The sequence below is a fragment of the Scylla paramamosain genome, chromosome 17, assembly GCF_035594125.1.
Source record: "Scylla paramamosain isolate STU-SP2022 chromosome 17, ASM3559412v1, whole genome shotgun sequence".
Classification (NCBI taxonomy): domain Eukaryota; kingdom Metazoa; phylum Arthropoda; class Malacostraca; order Decapoda; family Portunidae; genus Scylla; species Scylla paramamosain.
The window spans coordinates 3,002,979-3,029,140 of record NC_087167.1 but is presented as its reverse complement, the minus strand read 5'-3'; the positions used below and the strand labels follow the sequence as shown (position 1 = coordinate 3,029,140).

At 42.1% G+C, this 26,162-nt stretch overlaps 1 protein-coding gene across 1 annotated transcript; it reads right to left on the bottom strand.

Moving 5' to 3' along the window:
- Window positions 1-5,433: 5,433 nt before the first annotated feature.
- Window positions 5,434-25,349, bottom strand: LOC135108594 (ovochymase-2-like). Its single transcript, XM_064019754.1, has 15 exons — window positions 25,204-25,349; window positions 21,246-21,886; window positions 19,726-19,856; window positions 18,817-18,917; window positions 18,478-18,605; window positions 17,788-17,918; window positions 17,132-17,201; window positions 15,991-16,087; window positions 14,854-14,963; window positions 13,334-13,509; window positions 11,022-11,165; window positions 10,425-10,538; window positions 9,291-9,427; window positions 6,374-6,466; window positions 5,434-6,117 (listed from the first exon to the last, which is right to left on the bottom strand). The coding sequence occupies exons 1-15, from the start codon at window positions 25,339-25,341 to the stop codon at window positions 6,028-6,030; spliced, it is 2,301 nt and encodes a 766-aa protein (XP_063875824.1). The 5' UTR covers window positions 25,342-25,349; the 3' UTR covers window positions 5,434-6,027.
- Between the last annotated feature and the right edge of the window lie 813 nt (window positions 25,350-26,162).

Sequence of the window (26,162 nt, the reverse complement as noted above, 5' to 3'; positions counted from 1 at the left end):
AACACAAAAAAAACACCCGCACAACAAACACCTGCTTCCCGCGCCCACCGGAGGTAAAAAAGTGTGACGTAGCAACATGGCTGAAGCTCAACAAATGAAGATTGCAATGCGCCACGTAAGGATACACATAATTTCCCTGTAGAAACTGTCAACTGGTCTTAAGAATGCATAGTAATTTGAACACAATGAGCTCAGATACCCGATGTTCACAGAATTGTTCAGTTTGAGGTTCGTCACAGGATGCCAAAGGGAAAGGAACACACATATCAGCCCTCTTTTTCTTTCCATCATTTTTAGCACACATCAGCAGCGTGACGAGACTCTCAGGAATCAGGAAGGGAAAGGTGAAGACAATATCTCCTCCTTGACCACGTTGCTAATTAGGGTAAGCATCGAGTCTCCTCCTTTAGTACAAAACATGAACAGGAGATATCTTTACGGAACACAGACTTCTGAAATATAACAGCACTATTGGCATAAGGCTCAGTGTTAAGGGAATGTCAAAATGAGCGAGCATGATCATCGGGTAAGTAATTGCGCACACTTGACAAGCAAACTACCGAAATGCCCGTGCCTGTGTTAAACGAAATCAGCAGGTGGTATCTGAGACAAGCATTAGAGTTACCAAACTGCCAAACATCTCTTTAACTGATCTTTCTTATTTCATTTCCACGAGCCTCTCACTCCCGGTCTCCCATCACTTTCCTGTACCGCTTGGCCGCCTTAGTATGGGAGGGCTGTCTAGATGGCGCAGGATGAGGTGTAGAGATGTTACGTACGAGTCATGAAAGTGTGATTTGCCTACTCTCTCATTCACGGTTTACTTGACAACAGTTTTCCATATGAAACGCTGCGTCTCTTTGTCCAAGCCTCGAGATATCCATGTGTCGTTAACATGTGTGAATGTTACTGCATTGTATTGATAAGGAGTGTTTTTTTGTTTTTTTTTGACTGGTTGTTTACTATCTATTTATTTATTTATTTACGATCTTTCATTGGTTTTTAAAATAGTATCCGCTGTGACTCTGTGATTCTGATTCTGACACGCAGATCCTTCCCAGGCCATTCCTTTACGTCCTAGATCAGATGACTCCAGCAGATCTAGTTCTGATTTGATTTGATTTATTATGCATAAAACCGTCAGTCCTGAATAGTTACAGAGAATAACAAGTAATAAGTATATAGCAATATTAAGAAGATAACATGAAACATAAAACAGTTGAAACACTTTATTATACTTACTAAATCTAAAAACATTATCACCCATAAAACAATAAATCCAATAGAAGTTATAAAAAAAATAATTAACGAACGGAAATAGGGGCGTCAGCATCCACCAAGTCCAGGAAAGCAAATAATATGAAAATCAGCCACTCCAGCTATTTCCAGGATAGATGAGGTTAGATTAAGTTAAAGACTGGAATCTAACTTAACACATCATGAACTAAGCTAAACTAATTTCTCATAACTTTGCTCACCTTGAAAACAACTGGCAACTAACATGTTTGGTCTTCATGTGAACTGATTCCAGATTCTCACTGTGCACATATTTTATACATCTTGCCGAGTAGCTCAGGACGTGAGTGAATGTTACATGAAGCAGTGTATCCTTCACAACACCACAGTATCTATAACAACTTTAATACTACACAGTCAACTGCCGGCTCTGTGATTAAGACCCATACAATTCAATGCAACTCACATCTTATTCAAGGTGTTAAAGAAATAGTTTCTCAAAAACATAAGCCTGAACGGGTCTCATTTTAACAAACATGGGCAATGCTACAACTTCACTCTCCTCAGCTTCTCTTTTTGTTCCATTTATCTGGTGAGCAATCCTGCCTGCGGCCGTGTGCTCGAGTCCCGGGGTGCAGCCTGCTCTTCCTCCTTCTTCCCTTGTGGTCTAAAGGTGATTTGGCCGATAAATGGTCACCTGAGAACGAGTTGGGTAAGAAAAGGTGAAGCAGTAACCAGGATATCTCAGATGGTCGTGTATGAGTCGGTAATAAACTCCTTACCGCCTTCAGAATCACCGGGAAGGAAGTGAAAATCCTAATCTTGACACAGCATCGCCTCTATACCACGGTACTCGTACTTAAATTTACTCTACCTTCTATACCGTACAACCTCCACTCCCCACAATGACTCAGATGGTCGTGTATGCCAAGGTAAAAACTACTTATCTCCTTAAGAATCACCCGAAAATAGAGGCGAACACCTTAACACACCGTCGCTTCTACACCACGGTGCCTAAATTCCCTAAACTTCCCACAGCTTAACCTCCTCCACTTCCTACAGTCATCGCCTACAGCAGCACTACAGTAGAGCATAACCAGCGCCACTGAGTCATAGATGGCAACCACAGGAAGGACGCTGGTGGTGCTGACGGTGCTAGCTGGCTGGCTGGCTGGCGGTGCTGGTGTTGGCTGGCGTGTGTCCCGGGGAAGTGCTGGAGGTGGTTGGCAGTAAAAGTGGTAAAAGTAGTAGTTAGTCGGCTCTTTATCTGCCACTTTCAGGGGTGTTTGTAAGCAGCACACGTAAATGTTGAATACATCTACCAGCTTTTTTTTTTTTTTTCTTTCGTGCTCTCTCTCTCTCTCTCTCTCTCTCTCTCTCTCTCTCTCTCTCTCTCTCTCTCTCTCTCTCTTAAATATGTGGAAGATGCGGTGGACTGTTCGTAAATTATTTGTACATTGAAATTAATGGTAGATGTGCTATTGATGGTGGATGAAATGGGTGTAGTGTAATATTGGTGTGTGTGTGTGTGTGTGTGTGTGTGCGTGTGGTGGCTGGCTTGCTATTCATTGAGACGCGCCTGTCGTAGTACCTGAGGTGTTGTGTGACGGGAGGAGAAAACAAAACATTCCCTCTCTCTCGCTGGGACGTCAAATCTGTGTTTCTTTCTGGCAGTCCTCGCGGGAGAGCGCTTAGGGAAGGGTCCGACTTTTTCATTTACTACTGCTGCTGCAATTACTGTATTACTGTTATTGCTATTGTTGTTGCTGCTGTTACTACTAATACTGCTCCTCCTCCTCATATTACTACTACTTTTACTACTACTACTACTGATACTGCTACTACTACTATTACTACTACTGTTTTTTTGTCTTTTAAGAGAGAGAACGGAAGGAAATAACATCTGCTTTTTACTACATACTATACCACTCTATCTACATTTATGCCTGTAATACAACGCGGGGAACATTATCTAATTCAACTATACAGTTCATACTTACCTCAAACCTTCGCTCGGGATCATGAAAAGGAACGATGAACAGTGAGAACTTTTTTGTACTTTGGGAAGACGCACAGAGAGAAACATCATATTTTCATGCAATGTTGCGGTCTCCAAACTGCTCTTTCTATTCTCCCAAAAGAGTGGCGCGATAGCTCCTCTTCCTCATCTTGCCACATTTATATGCTCCCCGTCGCATTTTACAGCCGCGCATACTCGTGCATCAAGGCGAAACCTGACAAATTAATCGAGGAGGAAAGGTCTTAAAGTTGAACGTCCTAGGCATCGAACCCGGAACCTAGCGAGTGACAAGCTGACACCGCGGGCCAAGGAATCCACCTGGCCTTGTTAAGAGTACATCATTGCGCAAGCGACTGCTGCGTGTTTCCCGTCCTGCTGCTGTCTTGAGGCCTTCGTTTTTTATGGTGTGTTGTAGACTTTGTTTTGATTTTATTTACTGGTCTATATGTTTTGTTTCTTTCTTTTATCTTTCTTTTTTTTTTCTTTCTTTATATGTCTATTTATTTTTTTATTATTTTTTCTTTTTTATAGGAGTGAAGAAGGTCGACCAATGACATAAACGATAGGAAAAAATAGCGTGTTAAGATTGCTGCTCCCATAAAGAGTGAAATATATAAACTTTTTTTCCTCGTGTGTGTGTGTGTGTGTGTGTGTGTGTGTGTGTGTCCCTTCGACATCTGAGGTGAATTATGTTATACATTTTGGAAACTTTTTTCTTCATCACCCGAAAGTTTAAATAAGTCCTTTTGAGGTTGATTCAAAATTGCTTCCCTCCCCACCCTCTCTCTCTCTCTCTCTCTCTCTCTCTCTCTCTCTCTCTCTTGGGGACAATGGTCTATTTCATTTGCTACCCTCCAGACCTCTTCCTTTTCACTGTTCGTGTCCTAACTTGTCTTCGCGCTGCGCCACACTGACCAGAGCGGAATGCTACGTGGACTTGACCGACTAGAATATTTTTTTTATGAGTGGAAGAGGCCGGGCAAGCGTACAAAAATGGAAAGAAAGCCCGTTAAGTTACCGGTTCAGAAAAATAATAGTGAGAGGTAAAGACTTACGTAATTTATGTGACGTGTGAATTATAAGAAACGTGTCAGATGATTTAGTGGTATAAGATAAAAATATGTGAAGTAATAGTTGCACACTGAACAAAGTGTATTTTCTTTTATATATCATTGAATAATACGAGGCTACATGCTTCCGTACTGCAGTGTTAAAACATTACCAGTGAATAGAATCCGTGAGGTTATACAGAGCTGCTAATTATTCAAGAAAATGAACAGCAATAGAAGTCATTATCGTTATATCACACACAAAAAAAAAAAAGTATACGCAGCAACTCGGTACAGTTTCAAAAGTTGCAAATAGCGTTCACTATATTCTTTGTGATGCTTAAACCTGTGCATCGCTCACGTATCGAGCGGCTTCGAAACAGCAAGGCGAAGCGCTACGACTCCTGCCAGCCTCAGTAGCGTGTGTCGTACTGTGATGCGGGAGTGTGTTGGATTCTGTGCTTCCTCGATAACTTACTCGTGGTCAGGGTGATACAGGATTGCTGAAGCCCTACCCGAAGCCTGCTCCAACACCCCAGCAGGTTTGTTGCGTAGGAAATAAGTGTATATGGAGATGTATGTATTTCTGATGCGTAGTGAAAGGTCGTGTTAGCCAGCCTTGTGACGCAGCGGGGCCGGTAAACAGTAAAGTTGCCAAATCGTGGAGCGTAATACCATTTAATTTTATCACGGTCTTGCATTTTATAAAACTGCATTGTTATTAAATGTCTTCTGTTGTATGAAGTAAAACTAATGTTGTTCAAAGTGAGTTTTAACGTGAAGGTCAAGGCGATCAGCGTTGAGTGGTGGTGATGGTGGTAGCGGCGGGGAGTGAGCTTAAATGTTAACTGCGCATCTCCTTGCCTATACATGTATCTTAGTCTGATTCCGCAATGCACCACTGCGTGTTAATTTCATCTATAAATAACTTGTGTGCACTGAGGAGAGGGAAGGCAGATTGGCTGTGATTACACTCCTATGTCATATTGTTAATTTGCAAAAATTATACACAGTCACATGCTAAACAATTCAGTGCCATTGATGTTAAAACACACACACACACACACACACACACATCCCTTCAAAGCCTCATTTAATGAAAAAAGATTATCAAACAAACATGTAATTTTTTTTTATTATTCAGCATGCAATACAAACCCACACGCCAACACGCACCAAACGCACTCACCCCGCCATTAAGTATACAATTTTTTGTCCCTTTCCTGTAACATTTGACTCGTAATGTTCTGCCTCGTGTAAAGATTTCAGCTAGAAAAAGATAACTTTGACTCGTCACCAGCTCGGCCTTAAATGTCTTCCTAATACACAACCCGTTTTCAGAAACCCTTTGCTCTCTCACCACGACTATTTTCCAAGGCCACTGAGATCATTAATCGGGTTCTCAAGACTGTTTCTCCTGTTAACAAAGTAGAATTCATCTTAATCTGTCAATAGAACCGTAAAAACACCCTTAAAACCCGTGTCACTTCAAGTAGAACCTTTTGAAAATAGAAGAGGCGTGGGCAGAAGTGTTTTAGAAAAAGGTCCCTTATCCAAACCAACTCAGCTGCTCTCCGTCTCCTCCCTCGCCGCCACGCAACACTGATGGGTAGAAGGACGCCTCAGGATCAAGATAGGACTGCATCTTCTTTAGCCAGGGCGGCAGGGCAGGTCAGGAAAGGCTAAGGGTTAGGTGAGGTCAGGTGAGGTTAGGAAAGGAGTTCAGTAATCAGGTCCGAAGTCCAGGTCCGTCACTCCCTCGATCCAGCTGATATAGGGCGGCAGGAGGATGTTGCCTGATGGGTAGCCGGCCTGAGGGAGAAGAGTGGTTGTTGTAGTAGTAGTAGTAGTAGTAGTAGTAGTAGTACAGTGCAAGAGTAGTAGCAGTATTAGCAGTGATAGTATTAGTCGTAGTAGCGTTAATAACAGTAGTAGCTAGTTAGTTAGCTAGTTAGTCTTCTTGAACATCAAATGTAGACACACGGTAAAAATGTTTGCACCATAACACTGGACACACACACACACAACACACACACACACACACACACACACACGCTCCTTCACTCACCTCACACCCGTAGGCGGCACCGAAGGCCAGGATACCCAACTGCACCCAGCGGCCGTCCTCCATTTGTATCTGGACTGGTGAGCCGCTGTCACCCTGGAGAAAGCGATCCATTTTAGTACTCTCCCCGCACTGCCTGGTCAACCTCACCCCGACAGCAGCAGGGTGGCCAGCGACGCCTCTTAAGCCCCAGCACCATCAAATGATTAGCCTCGAGCACAGCGCCCCGTCTCAAGGCCCGTCCTCTAAAGCGTGCACTCAAGATTGGTTGCCGCTAATGGGTCTTGAATGAAGCATAACTTAGTGCGCGGGAAGTAATGAAGCCTCCACGCACGTACAGTTATGAGTCGTTTGCGATCACGCGGCTCATTATTAAAGGTGATTACATTGCTTGCAGGGTACAACAGCAAGAGATTGATGTAAGTCTTCCTAATTCAAGGCATGGTCATAGTACATATCTGCCACGTGTATGTAAGCAAGTCACAAGTCAAACAGCGGAGTCTGAACTGGATCTTGGTGCGCTGAGGTATTGTCTTCACCGGGTGTGGCTTCAAGAGTAGTGTGGTGAATCTAGTGCAACATTTGTGCGTCACGGGTTTGAGAAGCCACATGAAAGCAGACCAGGATCACTAATGAAGATGAGAACTTGTGGCGCAAGTGATGTTTGTGAACAGTGCACGTGTTTTATTGATTTTTCTCCGGTTTTCTTGAAAGCTTTGTTCGCTCTTTAGGGTTATTTTCAAACATCAAAGAAATTATCAAGTTCTTACGATTTTTTTTTTTTTTCGATTGCTGGTGCAGATTTCTTTGTTAAATTATCATTAAAATCAAACACTTTTGAAAACCCTAATAACTTCCATTAGTCTTTGAAAAGAAGTCGAAATAAAGCGCCGAAAGAATTAAGAATACGAAGTTATCAGCGACGCAAGAAGGCCACACACCCTTAAAACGCCGCTAATACTGACCCCGTGAATCGCGAAAACTACGCACAACACAACCCACATCCATTACGTATACGCCACGAAACGCCGGAAACTCCGCCTTCCGAGCTACAAAGTCAACATCAGCTAATGCGCATCGCTATCTACATCACGCAGTCCTGGTTCATATAAATTCCATTAGCGGCGGGCAGTCTTGATAGCCAGGTGCGGGAAAGGGAGGAGGGGAACTGCCGGTAGTAATGCTCCAACACGCAGGGTACACTTCTCTCTGCCCTCCGATCCTTAACAGAATTTCCAGCCAAGGACATGACGCGGGTGGTGACCTCACGTCCGCAGACAAACTATTTAGGGCTGCAATATCACTGACGTTTATTTTCTTTCTTGAACGTGTCGAATGAAGGCAATGTTTCTGTGTGTGTGTGTGTGTGTGTGTGTGTGTGTGTCTTGGCTCCGCGAGGGAACTGCTTAAGGTTGATAATTATGATAGTGATGTGGAAATGATAGTGGTGATGGTGGTGGGGGTGGTTGTGGTGGTGTGGGTGATGGGGGTGATAGTGATGGTGGTGGTGATGATGTTAGTGGTGATGGTGGTGGAGATAAGAGTGGTGGTGGTGGTGGTGCCGTCGTCAGCTGCGTCACTGACCTCGTCCCCTCCGTCCTGGCCACGAGCACGAGTCAGCCACACGTAGCAAATTTATATACAAACTGTTTAAAATATCTTCCTGTTTGATCATGGCTTATAATTCCTGCAAGTCTGTTTCTTATTTGTGAAGGAGGCACAACCGGGGGCAAAAACAAAAAAAAATGAAAAAAGAAAAATATTCCCGCTAATATGCTGCTTTTAATCCCACGAAATAAAAAAAAAAAAGACGTAGAAAAGAGATTCCAATAATAAAAAAAAAAAACGTAATTACACTCGATTTTTTTATTAATTTTTCCCAAAGTATATTTGCTCCTATTACTGAGAGCTATTTAATTTATATCTTGCTCCTTCCTCTACCCTCCACCTCTCCAGCTCTTCCTCCTCCTTTCTTTCTTTTCTTATCTTTTTTTTTTCTTTAGCCTCCTCCTCCTCCTTCCCGCCCCGCAGCTCACCCTCATATTTCTTCCTCACTTCCTTTATTGTCTCTTCCACTTGTGTCCTGCCTTGCCATTCTTCCCCTTTCTCATTACTCCACTTCTTTTTTTCTATAACGTCTCTTTCCATTTCTTGTCTGTCTCACATTCATCTTCCTCCTCCTATTTCTCCTCCTCCTCCTCCCATTTTCTCTAAGCACCTAACTTCTTTCTTTTACTCTTTGTTCTCCTTTCTCTCTCTCTCTCTCTCTCTCTCTCTCTCTCTCTCTCTCTCTCTCTCTCTCTCTCTCTCTCTCTCATGCTGTGTGAGTGTTGGACAGCAATTTTTTTACACACACACACACACACACACACACTAATGATTGTGGGGATTTGTGGTAACGAGGTGGGAAAGATGCGATTGTTGTTGTTAGTCGTAATGGTGGTGGTGGTGGTGGTGGTGGTGGTGCTTAGAAGTGGATTTCAAAGCGTTGTTTGATGTCTGTTGCTCTTTTTGTGGTACTAATTATATGTTGGCGATGGACGGACAGATATTGTGTGGGTGTGTGTGTGTGTGATGGGAGCGGGTGAACACACACACACACACACACACACACACACACACACACACACACACACACACACACACACACACACACCTTCTTTGTGTCCTTCCCATTTGTCCCTATCTCTACTTCAACTCTCGTTTTCGTTGCCTCCTCCTTTCATCCTTCCTTTTCGTACATTCCTACAACTCTCCTCTCCACTTCTTCACTATCTCTATACCTTCTAATTCTCTGTGTCTCTTTTATCTACTCCCATCCTTCCTTGAACATTCCCTACATCTCTCCACTCCTTCCTATCTCTCTGTTTCTCTATACACCCTTTTTCCGTCTCCTTCCTTCACTCCCCACTGGTCTTACCCTGCACGGTCCGGTGCCTCCCTCGCCCGAAGTGCACATCATTAAGTCAGTCACCAGGTCACCGTAGTAGTAGCGACACACAGAGTTGTCCAGCACCTCCACAGACACCCCACGCAGCTGCTGAGCTGGAGTCTCGTCTGGGAGGAGCATAGGAGGGGGAGGAATGTGTAAAGATTATGTTATTCTTGAGGTTAACAAATAAGCCACGCCTCAGGTTTGGTCACGTAGTAAGAAGAGAAGACCAGGAACCAAATGGAAGAGCCAGCAGAAAAATCAGTTTAGGGGAGAAAATTGAGAAGACATAGTGAAGGAGGGATGGAAATGCGATAGAGCTGCAAAGGATGGGAGTCACAGATGAAGATGCCAGGGACAGAAACAGCTAGAGGAGACTCGTGCATGGCGCCAACCTCTCACTCAAGGGAAACAGCCAAAGGAGAAGGTTCTAAGCCACATTTAGCATAAGAATATAAGAAAATAAGGGAAGCTGCAGGAAGACATCAGGGCTACACGTGGCAGTCCCTGCATGAAATACATCTACCTTTTTCCATCCATCATCCTCATTCATAATTCTTTATCTTTCAATGCCCCGTAATGACTCGCCACTAACAACCTGATTAGTGGGTCTGTTTCATTCACCTACTACTCTGTTCAAGGACAAGCTTTTTTTTCCTTTTCTTTTTTTAAATCTGGCCTGATCAAACCTGAATTCGTTATTTTTAGTCATATCATGCTGTGTATCAGAGGGAGAGGTAAAAGTGGAGTGATTGGAAAAACGAGTGGGAGGAGGAAAGGAGTGCATTAGTGTGAATACATGTGGTTGGATGGAAAGAGAGGAAGTTTGAATGAGAGAAGGGAAGATCACAAGTATCACTGTGAGAGAAGAAAGAGGGAGGGAAAAGAGAAAAATAAGAGTGAGGGGAGGTAAGTATAAAGAGAGGCGATTGAAATTTCACAGTGGTTGAGAAATAAATGCATCAGTACTGGAGACATTGATCTGAAGTCATAGCTCTTGTATGGCTTGGAAGGATGAAGAGAAGGTGACGCAAAAGTGATAAGATAGTGGATGAGTTCGAAGGATACACACACACACACACACACACACACACACACACACACACACACACACACACACACCATCGTCAATGATGCCCCAGCCGTAGATAGATACATTGCGCCCCGTCAGGACTTCATGCATCAACTCTGAGGGCGCGGGTGTCCCTTCTTGCCTTGATGACACCTCCGCCGCTACTGTAGAGGGAGGAGAAAGGTCAGAAGGAGGAGGAGGAGAAGGGCCAGGGAGAGAGGAAGAAGGGTCAGTGAGAGGAGAAAAGTCAGGAAAAGGAGAAGGAATGAGATATAGGAGGAGGGGCAAAGAGAGAGGTTTAGAATGGAGGACATGCTAAAAGATAAAATAATGAAGAGCGGGAAGAAGAGAAGGAATGCGGGAAGACTCGATCATTAGAGAAATGTAAAAATAAAAAAAAATCAGTGCATCAGGAGATAAGGAGAGTGAGAAAGTAGTAGTAGTAGTAGTAGTAGTAGTAGTAGTAGTAGCAGTAGTAGAAATAGCAGTAACAAAAGTAGCAGCATCTATTCCTGTTATTCTTTATTATTCATTTATTTATTTATTAATTTATTTAGTTTACTCGTCATTTATTAATTTCTATATCTATTCATTTATTTCATACATTAATGATGACACTCATAACGGTGGTGGTGACAATAACTTGCCGTTCCTCCTGCTGGGTGGTGCCGTGGTGGGTGCTGTGGTGGGTGTGTTGGTGGTGGTGGAGGCCTCCTGCGGCGCGGCGTCCGGCAAGAGTTGGGACAGGGCATCATAGTCTCTGGGCGGCAGGCAGATGGGCGCCACGTAGCCTGGAGGGAAGGAGAAAGAGGAGGAGGAGAGGAAGAGGAGGTGGAGATGAGTGGAGGCGCAGAAGGTGGTGATGGTGGTGATGTATGAGGCAGTGAGTATGAATTGATGGTGTGGTGTGTGTTGGTGTGTGATGTTAAATACGTGTGAAGTCTGTATGCGTGTGTGTGTGTGTGTGTGTGTGTGTGCGTGGGTGTGTGTGTGTTTATTGTGTGAGGGGGATGGCATGTCGTGTGTAGTGATACTGATATGATGCAAGGTGTGAATGTGTAGCTGGTTGTGGTAGGAGATGGCTTGTGTGGTGGTATTAATAGAGATTGTGGTGAAGTGGTGGTGGTGGTGGCGGTGGTAGGGATGGTAATGGTGGTGATGGATGTGAATGTACTGATAGTGATGTTGGGAACGTGTGTGTAAGTGCTGAGAGACTGATATTTTCTTTATTTTTTTTTTCCTTTTCCATTCCGATCTTTTTCCTCAGTTTTTTTTTTTCATTCTTTAAAAGCAAGTAATGAAAATATTCAATTCATCTACATCGTACTCAGCTCTCAACTTCTTTATATTTTCATTTCTTTTCTGTCATGTCCTTTGTTCCCTTAATTTTTCATTCACCAAGTCGCTTAATTTTTTCCTCGGTGACAGAGTACAGTGTTTTTCTTGCCTTTGTCTTGTGTACACTTGGCATAACGACGCAATTGTTTGGCTGATCAAGGACAGCAGCGAGTGAGTCCCTATCAGCAGGTGTCGCCAGGTGAAGTTAATTAAGGTTATTGTGCTCAGGATGATCTCTTGCTAAGCTTCTCGTACTCATGTGTACCTTGTTTGCGTGGGTGGCTGAGAACTGTAGATGTGGGCTATTTGTTATAATTGTTGTTGTTCTTGTTGTTGTACCTCTCTGCGTGGGCGGCTGAGTACTGAACATGTGGGCAGTTTGATTGCTGTTGTTGTTGATAGTGGTGGTGATGGTGTCGTCGTTGGTGTACTTCTGTGCGTGGACGGCTGAGTAACGAACGTGTGTGCAGGTTTATAATTGTTGTTGTTGTTCTGTTTCTTCTTTCTTCTCCGAATTTTGAAATGTTTTGGATTCATCTGTTTTCAAAGACCACAGATGATTAATGAGATTTCCATAGGTGTTTTTCCCCAACTGATCGTGCAGAATTTTTAACAAACTATAACTAAAGCGGTTAAAACACCCTTGAGAACCGCGTTTACTTCCACTGGAATCTTTGTTAAACTATCAATAGAGTCATGAAAGTATCCTTGAAAACCACAATAATAACCTCTAGAATCTTCGTTAACCTATCAATAGAACCATGAAAACACTCGTGAACCGCAGCAACTTGCACTTAGAATTGATGGTAAACTATCATCAGCATCATGAAAACCCCCTTGTGAACCTCAGTACCTAACTTCCACTACAATATCAAACTATGAGCAGAATCATTAAATATCCCTTGAGAGTCCACAATGACTTCCACCAGAACTTGCACAGAAGTAGTCTAACTTTTAACACTGTAGTTTACCATCATCTAGAAAAACAACCACTAAGTACTAACAGTTCCCGGTAACACATGCAGCGGACCCTGATTACAGTTGCGTTCTGCTTTGTAATGATCCTTCTGCTCCCTCCTGCTTGCTGTTCTGCTGGGCTGCCTAGCGCTTGTTTGTGGTTTCCTGTGACTTATTTGCCAAGCGAGTACAAGGAGCAGATTCATTATTGTTAGTTTTATTTTCTATTCTCTTCATGACCTTTACTTCGTGTGTGACCGCAAGATCGCAGCCACGTGGAAAGAGAGAACGAGGGAGAGACAGACAGAAAGAGAAAAGAAAGAAGAAAAAACAATAAAACCAGAACCACTTACAGGAGCAAACAGTTAGCTCCTCCTCCTCCCTCTCCTCCTCGTCTATGCTATCCTATTTCCTCAATGTATGCTATATAGTGTAGCCCCAACTAACTGCGCCATTGGTCTAACTGCTGCACTGCTGTTTGTTCTTTATTTGTGTCTCCTCCTCTTCCTCCTCCTCCTCGTCTATGCTATCCTATTTCTCTCAAGGTAGGTTAGCTAATATAGTCCCCACAAACAGCGCCTTAAGAACCAACTCATCTGCTGCTGTTTGCTCTTCCTTCCTGTCCCACTGTATTCGTCTGCATTCCTTCTCCTCAACTACTCACTGTTGAAGGCCATCTCCTGAGGCAGAAAGGCAAGCGCCAAGTCGTTGTTGAGAGGTGATGGCATGTTGAAGTCTGGGTGGATGTAGACTGCGGCCACCAGGAAGAACTTCTGCGAGGGTGTCAGGGTGTAGAGGTTGTGGTCCCCGAGCAGCAGACCAAGCTTCTCTACTGGGATGCTGCGAAGTGGGTGAAGAGGAGGTTAGAGAAACATAATGATATTCTAGGTGACAAAGACAAGACGAATGAGATTTTAGGTGACAAAGAGACAAGAAGGATGATATTCTAGATGGTAAGGACACAACAACGGTGATACTCGAAGAGGTAAAGAGATGAGAAGGATGTTAATTAGGTGGCAAAGAGACAAGAAGGATGATGATTATGAGGTAAAAAGACAAGAGGGATGGTATCCTAGGTGATGGTGTCATGCATTGGGATGTGTTCGTCTGAGAATGTGGTGTCATATGAAAAACGGAAGTTAGAGACAGAAGAATGATGGTGTAGGATTAGGAGATAGTGTGGTGTTATACTAGGATGTTGTGTTAACTGAAAGATGGAAGAACTGGATTTTTGAGGCACTGAACAGCACTTAATGATGGGTTGGACGTTTAAGAAGGTAGAAAAAGCTGATTTGTGTTAAGTAGCGAGTGTGGTGGCGTGTGAGGAAGAGAAAGTTAGGATCAATGAGGCGGTATGTTGTTAAATAGTATGGTGTGTTAGAGTGTGAAAAGAGATGAGGAGAGAGACAAAAATTAATAAAGTTGATGGTGTGGTGTTGTGTATGATTGTGTTACTTAGAGGATGTGGTGGCGCAAGAAAAAGAGGTGATTACAGAGACAAGTAGAATGGTAATAAAAATGATGGTGTTGTGTTTTGTATGTGTATTAAAACGAGGCTGTGACTGAGTTCGGAAAAGAGGTTATAAAGAAGGGTGACGATCAAAGCAGTGTCTCGTTGTGGAAGAGAATGGTGTGTTATGCAGGGGATGTTGTGGCGTGCGAGAATCATTTGGAGAGACGAGAATGATGATGCTGAAGAAGATTATATGGTGTGACGTACAGCAGTGGAAGATCATGTGTTATGCAAGACATGTTGTTGCGTGTGAAGAGAATTCTTAGAGTGACGAGCATTAAGAACAAGATTAAAAAAGAAGCAGGTGTGGTGTGGTTTTGTTTGGTATGATGGAGGATGGCGATGTTCTCTGCAGATGTGGCGACGTGGTACTACGCGGAAGACAAGATTAGGGAGAGGAAAGAAGGAGAATGAAAAAGAGGGTTAGGAAACATGGACGAAGAAAGTGTAGTATCTTAAATTTGAGAGGATAAAGACAGGTATTCTTGGCAACTTGTGTACTCTTTTTTTTCTCTTCTAACACTATGTCCTTATAATAATCCAAGCTTCGGAATACATAAAGCAAGGAAGGAAAATGTATATGTGTGTGTGTGTGTGTGTGTAAGCTTATGATTGCCGCACACACACACACACACACACACACACACACACACACATACAGAAGAACGCACCTCACCACGCAATGTGCGCCTGTCAGCACCCAGCGGCGGCTAATGACGGTGCCCCCGCAGATATTACAGTAGTGTTGCTCCTCGCGGCCACACACTTTCAGCACCGCGACCTGCAGGAGAAGGAGGCTGAGGATGAAGAGCAACACGAGGAGGAGGAAGAGGATGAGGAGGAGGAGCAGGAAAATAAGGAATGGAAAGATTAAATAGAAATAGAGGAATTGACAGGTGGTATGGAAGAAGTAAGTGGAGGAAGAGAAGAATATGAGAGAATATGAGGAGGGTAAGAGCAAGATGAGGAAGGTGAAGAATTAAGAATGTCAAAGGTGGATCAAATAATCTGTTAACATCAATAAGTAATACATGCAATATCTTGTTTTAGTGAGTTTTGATATTTTTTGTATAACACCAAATTCTAGCGTCACGACACTATGTAAACGCTTTGTAACAATACAGTATACATTGAACACACACACACACACACACACTGAAATTTCGGTTGTCACCACAGATTTTGAAGGAAGCGCTTCCATCACAAAGCAACACAAATGAAGAACAAAAAATGTGTTATTTTCCCTTCAGAGACTGTCACCCATGAGCTGCTCTAATAAAGATAATAATTTATGTAGGATGGTATAAGATGAAGGCTTCTCGCCATTCACCTACCATCCCCGAACAGCAAGAACAACTGTAACAACAACAACAACAACAACAACAACAACAACAACACTGGGCAACTTCTTAGGTAATATAAAAAATTGCATTTTTATGAATAATTTTAACTTATAAATAACATCACAATAAAGAAAGTGTCTGTGTGTGTGTGTGTGTCTGTGTGTGCCGTGCAGAAGGAAAGAGGTGAAGAAGTGAAGGAGTGGGATGTGGAGGGAGGCGGGGAGGGATGAGGTATGGAGGGAGAAGGGGAGAGAAAAAAAGGGGAAAGAAAGCAGATGAAACGTAAAGTATAGACTGAAAGGAGAGGGGAGAATAAAGTAGGTGGTGAAGTAAAGTTAGGGGAGGGGAGGGGAGGGAAGGAAGGGAGAAAAGGAGGGAAGGAAATAGGAGGGAAGAGTTTGTTTCTTCACCTTGTTCAGCACACTTGTCTCCCTCCTTCTCAGACTCACCCACGTCCAGCCTTACCATCCACGGGAATTGGTGCTTTGTCACTACTTGGCCGCCCACTACTCTGGTTGCCCCGGGCCCGCCATCCACCCCGCACTTCCCCGACCATCCGTCGCTGTCAGAGAAAACGGAGCAGTGAGGTAAGCTTTGAGGGCACACTATGTTGATTTTTCATGCTTGTGTTGGTATTTTTACTTCTGCCTGGTATTACGTGGTATTTCAACAAGGGGTGGGATTTTACAAACTTGTTACTGTGATTGTTAAGTCGACAGTGAAGTAAGCTTTGAAGGTACGCTATGGCATTTTAAGTTCTTACGGTTATTTTTACTTATGTACAATATTGTGAAGCTATAGAGAAGACTTTAAACGCCTAGGAACTCGACTGTTAAAGAGATATATACACAACATGACATAAGCAGTTTATGTTGAAAATTAGAGGCTCTTTGCGTAATGAAATATGGAACTTGACGCTGCAGGAAAGGGAAAACAAGAGACTATAGTTTACAAGTACACTGAGCAGCTTTCCAACACTCGGGCGACACCAGTGGGAAGAACGTGTTTGCAGAAAAGTACATTTATAGAAAGGGAATGACGTTAACAGCATTATGAAAGTCTCGTAATCTTATCAGGAATCTTTTTCGTGTCAATAAAAGGTGAAATACGTGTTTGCTAAGAGATGGCGGGAGGCGAGGGAAGAACATTTCCTTCCTGCCTGTGGTTTGAAATGAAAGAAAACGTGGTGTTAGGCAAAGCCGATATGCAAGAAAGATAAAGGAGACAAGGACGAAAGAAACTAGAATATTTAGAAAGAGAACAACGACAAAGAGGAAGGCGAGGAGGAGGAGGAGGGGGAGAAGAAAAACAGGTAGCATGATGGCAAAATATGAGAAGATACGAAGATGGAGAAAGAGGAGGAAGAAAAGAGAACTTGCAGGACCACAGTGCCCGTATTTGAAACATTTTGGTGTCTTATCTCAATTATTCTTAAAAGGATCTAAAGGAAATTATGAGGGTTTTAAGAACTCTACATCATCAGTGGAAAGATAAACACTCATGAGAATCTGACTAATCATTCCTGAGGCTTTGAAAAATTGTCCTTGTAAGAGAAGAGTGTTTAAGAATACAGATCCAGATTCTCCCTTTCATTGTGCTGACTCACTTTCCAGGGCCGGTGCAGAGGACGGTGTGGTGTTCCTCTGTGGTGTTGGTGATGACGGCGGGCACAGCTCCTGGTGTGGTGCAGTGGAAGAAAGAGAGACTGACTTTACGATCAACTGTCTGATTTCTTTGTTCTCTCATCTCTCTTTTGTTTCACCTTCCCCTCACTCCTTCCTAATACTTTTTCTCTATTCTTTCATCCAAGTCTTTATGATAGTTATTGTGGCAGGTGTCTGGTTGCCCCTGATTGTACGGGGTTCGCTGATGGAAACCCCTGCATTTTAGAGACCTGAGAGAATACCTTTCCCTTCGTTAGGAGAGGACGAAGCATTGTCTCCTAGTAATAAGAATGGCAGTCTCTCCCAGGGACATAACATACTTGTTTTGTTTACGCTGAGGATTGGTTTTCATACGTAAATTATAGAAGTGAAATTATATTTATTTCACTATGGTGTTTTTGCGTGTGAAAGAGGCTGCCTAAGGAATTGGATAAAAGGAAAAGCCTCTCTGATTGTCACTCCCCTTTAAATTTTAACAGACAAGGCTTCAAATTGGATTGCCTAGTTTAATTTTAGGGGTCTCGATATTTTTCTCTTAAAATATCGCCTATCTATCTACCTATCTGTCCTGCCTTTGCGTCTTCCCCTTATACTGTACCTGTACCGTCCGGGTTGATCGCTCTGTATCTGCAGGTGAAGCCGCGGTACCTGTAAGAGCTGTCGGCGACGAAGAGTAGCGTCATGTTGGATGAAGAGGTGAAGAGGGAGAGTGCCTTGTCCCCGCAGTACCTTTGGGGATGGGAGGGAAAGTGAGGAGATGCTGAATTCCTGCTGTTGTGACTAGTAGTGCTCCCAATAGTAATACTGCAACTATCAATGTTATGCTATCAGATCATGCCATTCATTCTTTCTATCATCACTACATACACGTACTATTGTAGTACTTTTTTTTAATATTTATCTTGCTACCATACCTTTTACCATTGTTCTTATCGCTGTTACTACTACTACTACTACTACTACTACTACTACTACTACTATTACTACTGCTATTACTACTACTACTACTTTTACGGCGGGTACGACTACTATTTATATAATGATTAATACAATGGAAGAAGGACATAACGACGAACGAAAGCAGTGATACGGAGGAAGAGGAAGAGGAGGAGGAGGAGAAGGGGGAGGGGGAGGAAGAGAAATACGAGAATAGCAACGAAGAGAATGAAGGTAAGAACCAGTATACAGTAAAAGACAGAGCAGATGAAACAGAGAGAGAGAGAGAGAGAGAGAGAGAGAGAGAGAGAGAGAGAGAGAGAGAGAAAAGCAACAGATATCAGCTCCTCACCTTGTCACTCCCTCCCCGTCCACCTGGCCATCCTCGGTAATTAGCAGGTAGTCGTTCTCGCAGTTCTTGTCGCCCGGTTGAATGGAGAAGTCGTTGCAGTCGAGAGCAATGGTGTACTGGGACGGCAACTGCGGATGGAAAGAGAGAGAGAAAAAAAAGAAAGAAAAGGAAAGGTTAGATCGTTATTAATGATGACCATAGAAGTGAAAGGATTAAGATTATCGTCAGCAAAGAACACATGACTCACACTAACTGAAAAGAGGAAAAAGGAAGGAATTAAGAGAATGAGACACACACACACACACACACACACACACACACACACACACGCACACGCACCGAGATGTAGTAGGCGCACTGGGCGTTGTTCGGGTAGTTGAAGGGAAAGTTTGGCGAAGTGATGAGACCACTGAGCTCCGTGAAGACTCGCCCACACTCATCTGTTAGAGGCAGTAATAGTAGTGGTAGTGGTAGTGGTAGTGGTTGTAGTAGTAAGAGGAGGAGGGGGAGGAGGAGGAGGAATACAAAGGAAGACAAACAGCAAGACACCTTGGGATCTATACAAGGCTGTTTATATGCCTATCCAACACTAATTACTGGTGGAAGAGACATGAGAGCAAGGAGGAGGAGTAGGACGAGGAAGAGGAGGAGGAAGAAGAGAAGGAGGAGGAGATAATAAGATCGCACAAATACTAGTCAGTAGATACGTACAAACCCTTAATATATATAGACAGGAAATTTAGCTTGACCGAGGCAGTAGGACAGAACTTTTTTATTTTCTATTTATTTATTTATTTTCACATTACACCACTCATTTCCCACCCAATATGTGCTTGTATCTCAGAGCTTTGGGATTTTTTTGTTGGATGTCAAGCAGTTAACCAGGTTTCCGCGCTTAGCTTCTGCACGGATCATCAGTCTTGTGTAATTTGCTCGTCTTTCTGTTTATCCTTCCTCTTTTTTCTTTTTTTGTTTCATTTTTGTTTATCTTTTTGTCACTTTTTTCTTCCTCCTCCTCCTCCTGTTTTATTGCTTGTTTCCCTCCTCCACCATCTCCTCCTCCTGCTCTTCCTGTTCCTCCTCCTCCTCCTCCTCAATGCACTTTCGCCTGCAATATCCATTTTCTGGCTTAATTATCCCATGAAAAAAAAAAAAAAGTCCAGTTACGTACCTAACCTTGCCTTTGCTTATAAGTAAAAAAAAAAAAAAAAACTGGAGATTTTTATTTGCTTAAGGTTCGTAACTCACCGACGCCAACACTGCCGCCGCCGCTAGAAGACTCGCCCCGCAGATGCAGAGGGCGCGTGTCCATGGGTCGCCCATCCTGCAAAAGCACCACCTCCTCCCCTTCCTTCTCGCCGCGCCGCACCGTCGGGTACCTGAAGATTATTTATTCATTTTATCTATTTACTTATCTATCTGTTATTGTTTATTTTTATTTTTGTGCCCTTTAAAGAGTTTGGCTGAAGGTACAAAAATTATAGAAAAAAAAAAAACATACCGCTACGGAAAGGTGTCTAGATTTTTTTATTTATTTATTTATTTTTTTGTGTTAAAGAAGTTTGGCTAATGGTACAAAAAAACGAGAGAAGGAAATGAATATGCTGCTCTGGAGAAGGAAACTCATGGGATGACATGAAAAAAAAAAAAAAAGTGAAAAAACGAAAGGGAAAGCCCAATTAAAACGAAAGAAAGCTTAACATGTTGCACCCTGAAGTTTAGTTAACGGTACAAAAAAAAAACAAGAAAAAAAAAGAAAAAAAACGTGCTTCTCCCAAAACGATAATCATGGGATAAGATGGAAAAAAAAATGGCCAAAGTAAAGGAATAAGAAGAGAAAATTATGCCTGAGCATGTTTCTCCCAAAAGAGTAATTATTATACGCTGAGATCCTGAAAAAAGCTGACCACAAGAGTAACGGAAGGAATATTGCTGGAGTGTTTGTCAGTGCCTAGGCAGCTGTTGGGATTACATGAGGGATGTTTCTATATTCATATCTTACGTCTTGTACAGAACAAAAAAAAAAAAAAGGCTGGCTAGTGACTAAGAAAATGGAAAAAAGAATAGTCCAACCTACTTATCTACTGCTCCCCACAGGATGAACAAAAAACGGATTCCAATAAATTTGACAGTGTAACTTCAAAAGTGTCCTGCTATTTTCGAGTTGCAAGCAAAACCCGCTATTTAACCCATTTAACAGATGGTAAACGTGACTTAACGAGTAAATTTCATTGTCTCTTCCATCATATTCGTCAAATGTTGTGTTTTCGAGGTCTTTAGATAACGACTGGCTGTCAAGTTTATCGATCCTACATGAAGGTGGAGAAAGCTTAGTCCTGTTAGTAGTAGTAATAAATGGTTTGGTCATCTGACGAGAAGGAATGGAGAGGAGCATGTTTCAAGAGAAGTCATGGAAATGGAAGTGAGAGGAACACGAAGAAGAGAAAGATTAGGATCAGCTGGAAGGACTGTGTAAGCGTGGGCGTGAGGGACAAAAGATTGCATGAAAGAATGTCTCAAGACTGAAATATTTGGTAGAACCTCATTAAAAGCGGCGACTCTTAATAGGGATATTATATGTATGTGTATAGGTTTACAAATTTTTCTATAGGCCTAGACAAGTTTTTAAAATAAGAGACGAGACAAAAGTGATCCTTTAGACCGAAATATTGTGTATTTTGATGCTTAAATAAAATAAAAAAGTGATATATATATGATTCCAGTAGGTTCCCAATGAACTTACCTGTTACCTCTGTGGCATATCTCACCTGAAGTCATGAATCACATTGAGTATAGAAGGCAGGTGGAAGGGAGAGCTAGAGAATCTCCCATTAGTCTCTTCCTCCTCCTCCTTTTCGTCTTCCTCTTCCTCGTCATCCATTTCCATCATATTCGTCAACACGTCATCTGATTTCAACTCCTCATATTCCTCCTTTACTTGATGTTTTCTCTTTCTCTCCTCTCTCATCTCTTCACTATCCATTTCCATCTCTATAAACGCGTCTTCCCCATCGCTGTTGTTCTGTGATTTTGCGTGGCTTTCCTCTTCCTCCTCCCCTTCCATTTCTTCATCATCATCACAATCATCATCATCCTGTTTCTCTTCTGTCAGTTTCTCTCCCTCCTCTTTCTTTTCCAGAGTCTCCGCTTCCTTTATTTCCATTCCTTCCTCCTCCTGCCTGTCTCCCTCCTTCATGACCTCTCGCGAGAAGGAAGAGTGAAGCGCCCTCAGCATAGAAGGAGAGGCGGGAGAGGCTCTAGTGTCAGAAGGGTAAGGAGAGGAGGGTTTCATTAAAGGTCGTATTGGAATTCTCCCCTTCCACATCTCCTTGTCATCCTTGCCATTCATCTCTTTGTCTTTCATGTCTTTTCCGTCCATCCCTTCATCCTTCATTCTTTCCCTTCCGTCCTGTTGAGAGAGAGAGAGAGAGAGAGAGAGAGAGAGAGAGAGAGAGAATTTTAACGATTAATACAAAACAGAATATTGCATGTCAAGATTTAAATGATCAATTTCTCAGCATTTTCCTCTCACCTAGGATTCATCTCCCTCCAACTATTTTATTTATTTATTTTTTTTACCTAAGCGAAAAGTCCACTCTAGCTTACAGTCAGCATACATATTTCTCAAAGCGACATTCAGGTACCTCTAACCAACTAATTATACTTTCTTACCTAAGCGAAACGTCAACGGCTCTAGCTTTAGTCATCCACATTTCTCACCTGCCTTGATAAGTTAAGCAGAGCAGTAAAAGACGCCCTTGATTTACATACATCTTCATCACATGATAATCCCTTAGCTGACTTACCTTCCTCGAGCACATGAGTGGCGAGGTGTGCACACTCATCTACCTCTCTTTACTCAGTGGGTGGCGTGTGTGTGTGTGTGTGTGTGTATGTATGTGCAAGTGTTGTTAACGCGTCTACTCCTACGGTTGTCCTTAGCTAACATTCAGAGCTTCGTTAAAAAGATACTTGTATGGACACACTTAGAGAAAAGAGAGAATAAGAGGTTAGCGTTTCTGTTACGGAATTGTTTAAGAGAGTGTACTGCAAATATTAGTGCCTAGAAAGAAATGTTGGTGATCTTGAAACAAAAAAAACTGTGCAGGAGAGAAATGGTTAAGGTGAGGCAATGCATGACTATGAAAATGTTGGAGTTTCTGTAACGTGTCAGTTTGTTGTGGACTTTTGCTTAGTAATTCCACTACCTGACTACACGAGAACAAGGTAACAAGGTAAAAACAGCGGCGCGACACTTGGCATGGCGTGTGCAGGAAGCCTCCGTATGGCAGGGTCTCCGACGCGTGTAAAAATCCAGGCGCCGGGAGAGTGTCCTTTAAGTTGCTTCACAGCTTAAAGCACCTATTACCTGTTTATTATTATTATTAGTAGTAGTAGTAGTAGTAGTAGTAGTAGTTTCAGTAATTACAAGTATTCTTAGCACCAGCGCACACCATCGGCAAGCACACCCTTAATCCCGTGCGTCAGATCTTGCTGGCTAACTCGTGACTGAGAGTGAGTCGCCCCAACACGTCAGAAATGCACCCTCACGCTTAGGACGATTAATTACTAAAAATACGTGAATATCTGACGTGTTTCTATAATTTTAAAACTGAAAATATACAAATAAAAGCATTAGGTCTGTTTTGAACACAGAAAATAGTTACTTGGTTCTAAATAATTGTTGTATATGTAAGTGGTAAATTTATTATGAGATAGAATGCTACATTTCAAACCCATGAGGCGTGAGGTGCGTCTGAGTGCAATTTACTAATATAATACATAAATTTGTAATACATTTACCACTACGTATATAACAAATATTTAGAAATGAATAACTATTTTCTATGTTCAAAGTAGATCAATGGGTTTTTTTTTTATGTTTTTGGTCTTAGTATAAGATTAAATTACTTTCTTACATAATACACAATTTTCTTCCTAAAGCATCTTTTCCCACTGTACACTCTCATATACACTAACCATGTCACGTACATGTTACGTGACACATTTTCTTCATAAAACATCTTTTCCTACTGTGCGCTCTCATACACACTGGCCATGGCATGTGTTACTCCATGTACCCTACTATTTCAAGTACCACCTGCAAGAATTCATTCACCCTTGGGTGCATCATACACTTGGGTTGACTTTCACAGTAGTAGAACATTGAAAAAATACGACCACAAGAACATTTCAAAAACTGTTATAAAACTGTATCAGACCCTCCTAATCCTTTGTAAACGCTTTTGGACTAAACACACCGCCTCTGCCGCTACACATGCACAGGACTAAAGCCCCCACCGGATCTACATAGTCATTGCTGAGTGCACTGTGGGTCACTAAAGCCTCAGTTCGGTAAATCCCACAGAAGGAACACAAACTCTTTCGGGTAACAAAACTGCGGTCTCTCGTAACGAAATTGCGTAACTTCCGAGTGGTTACAGATGTTGCGCGTTGGATTTCGCCTCTTTATCACCAATTAAAGATTACATCAAAGGTTGTATGCGTAAATATTTGTGATGCGACGTGGTTTGGTTATGCACTCAACAATTCTACATCTTACGCAATCAACGTTTTTACATCTTGTGTGCACGGATTATGGCGCATTACGGCTTAGTTACGTTACGGTGTGTCTGTGTACTCGGCTTGAAGCATTTCGCCTGCCGTCACACAAGACTGGACGGAGCAGGACGGTTTTCTCTTAAACAACGATTCCTTTTATTCCTTTTTTTATTTATTTTTTTTTATTTTTTACCTATTTTAGATTTTTTTAGTTTCATTTATACTATTTTTTTTTTACCGTCTACGCTAGATTTTCTTTTCAGTTTTCCTTTACTCCTTTCACACAGCTATAATATACAGTATATTTTTTTTCAGCGTCACGTATTGTAATGTTCTTTATGCTTCACATATATCAAAATATTTCAACATTGCATTTACAGATTCTTCTTTTAATGTAACCAACTTAATTTTTTTTCCTTTGGCATCGTCTAGTTAAGTTATTACTGATACGATTTCAGATCTTACTTGAATTTTTGCAGTTCGTCGTGTGGCATGAGCCTTGTATTTTTCAAAAGATCACTTACTGTGGTAATCAGAGTGCATGAATTGCACGATTACTTGTAAGTGTCCTTCGTGGTCGTCAGAAATAAATGTACAATTTCTGGCATGTTGTGTCGACTCACTCTCAGTCACGAGTGAGCCAGCAAGACCTTACGCAAGGGATGTCTGGTGTGCATGCCGATGGTATGTGCTGGTGCTAAGAACACTTGCGATTACTGAAACAACAACAATAACAACAACAGCAACAACAGCAACAATAGCAGCAACAGCAACAGCAACAACAACAACAACAACAACAACAACAACAACAACAACAACAACAACAACAACAACAACTACTACTACTACTACTACTACTACTACTACTACTACTACTACTACTACTACTACTACTACTACTACTACTACTACCACTACTACTACTACTATGATTTTAATACAACTGCTACCAATACCATCACAGCTACTACTGCTGCTGCTGCTACTACTACTACAACTACTACTACTACTACTACTACTACTACTACTACTACTACTACTACTACTACTACTACTACTACTGCAAATAATAATAATAATAATAATAATAATAATAATAATAATAATAATAATAATAATAATAATAATAATGGCGACAGTGATAAGAAAATAATGCACACTCACTTTTCTCGGTGCATTTTCCTCTCGGCTGTGGATGGAAGAGCTGGAAGTCACGTGTAGGAGGCACAGGAGGAGGAGGAGCAGGAGAAGAGAGACCGGCAGGAGGCGAAGAGGCAGAGCGGGGAGGAGACGTGATGCCATGGTGGGGAGTGGAGGATGCCTCGATCCTTCCCGCCCTCACCTGCCTCATATATACCACCCCTCTACCTGCATCTGTACAGGTGTGCTACTTATTACCACAGGTGACTCAGACTCCCGGAAGGACGGGTGGCCGGTGTCACATGCACAAAGTTCTCTGATACGGAAACTGCGTCCTGTCTGTGTCGTCTCATAAGAAACACTTTTTTTTTTATTCTATTAACTTAACTTTATCTTTATTCATCTCTTTTTTTATACAATAAATAATAATAATAATAATAATAATAATAATAATAATAATAATAATAATAATAATAATAATAATGGTGACAGTGATAAGAGAATAATGCACACTCAATTATTCATCGGCTTTTTTTTATTTAATTAATTAATTGATTGGTTCTTTGATTAATTGACCGATTCACCCATTGATCGATTACAAACTGCCTGAATTGGACTCTCCCTGGCAGCATGATCTTGACCTGCAAAGTGAGCTGCAGCGGCGCGGCGTCCCTCTACTCGCTTCATCATCTCATCCCCTTTCTCTCTCTCTCTCTCTCTCTCTCTCTCTCTCTCTCTCTCTCTCTCTCTCTCTCTCTCTCTCTCTCTCTCTCTCTCTCTCTCATAAAAAGAATGCATTTTGCAATTTCTAGCCATTACAATGTTTGCGGGTAGCTGTAGAACAAGAAAAGATGTCTCAGAGTGGTTATTGATTAAAGAAAGATGTGCCAAGTAACAGTGGAAGGGTTAATTATACAACTTTAAGCTAAAAACAAGACGATATATTAATATCTAAGAACTATGCAGAATGATCAACTTCAACA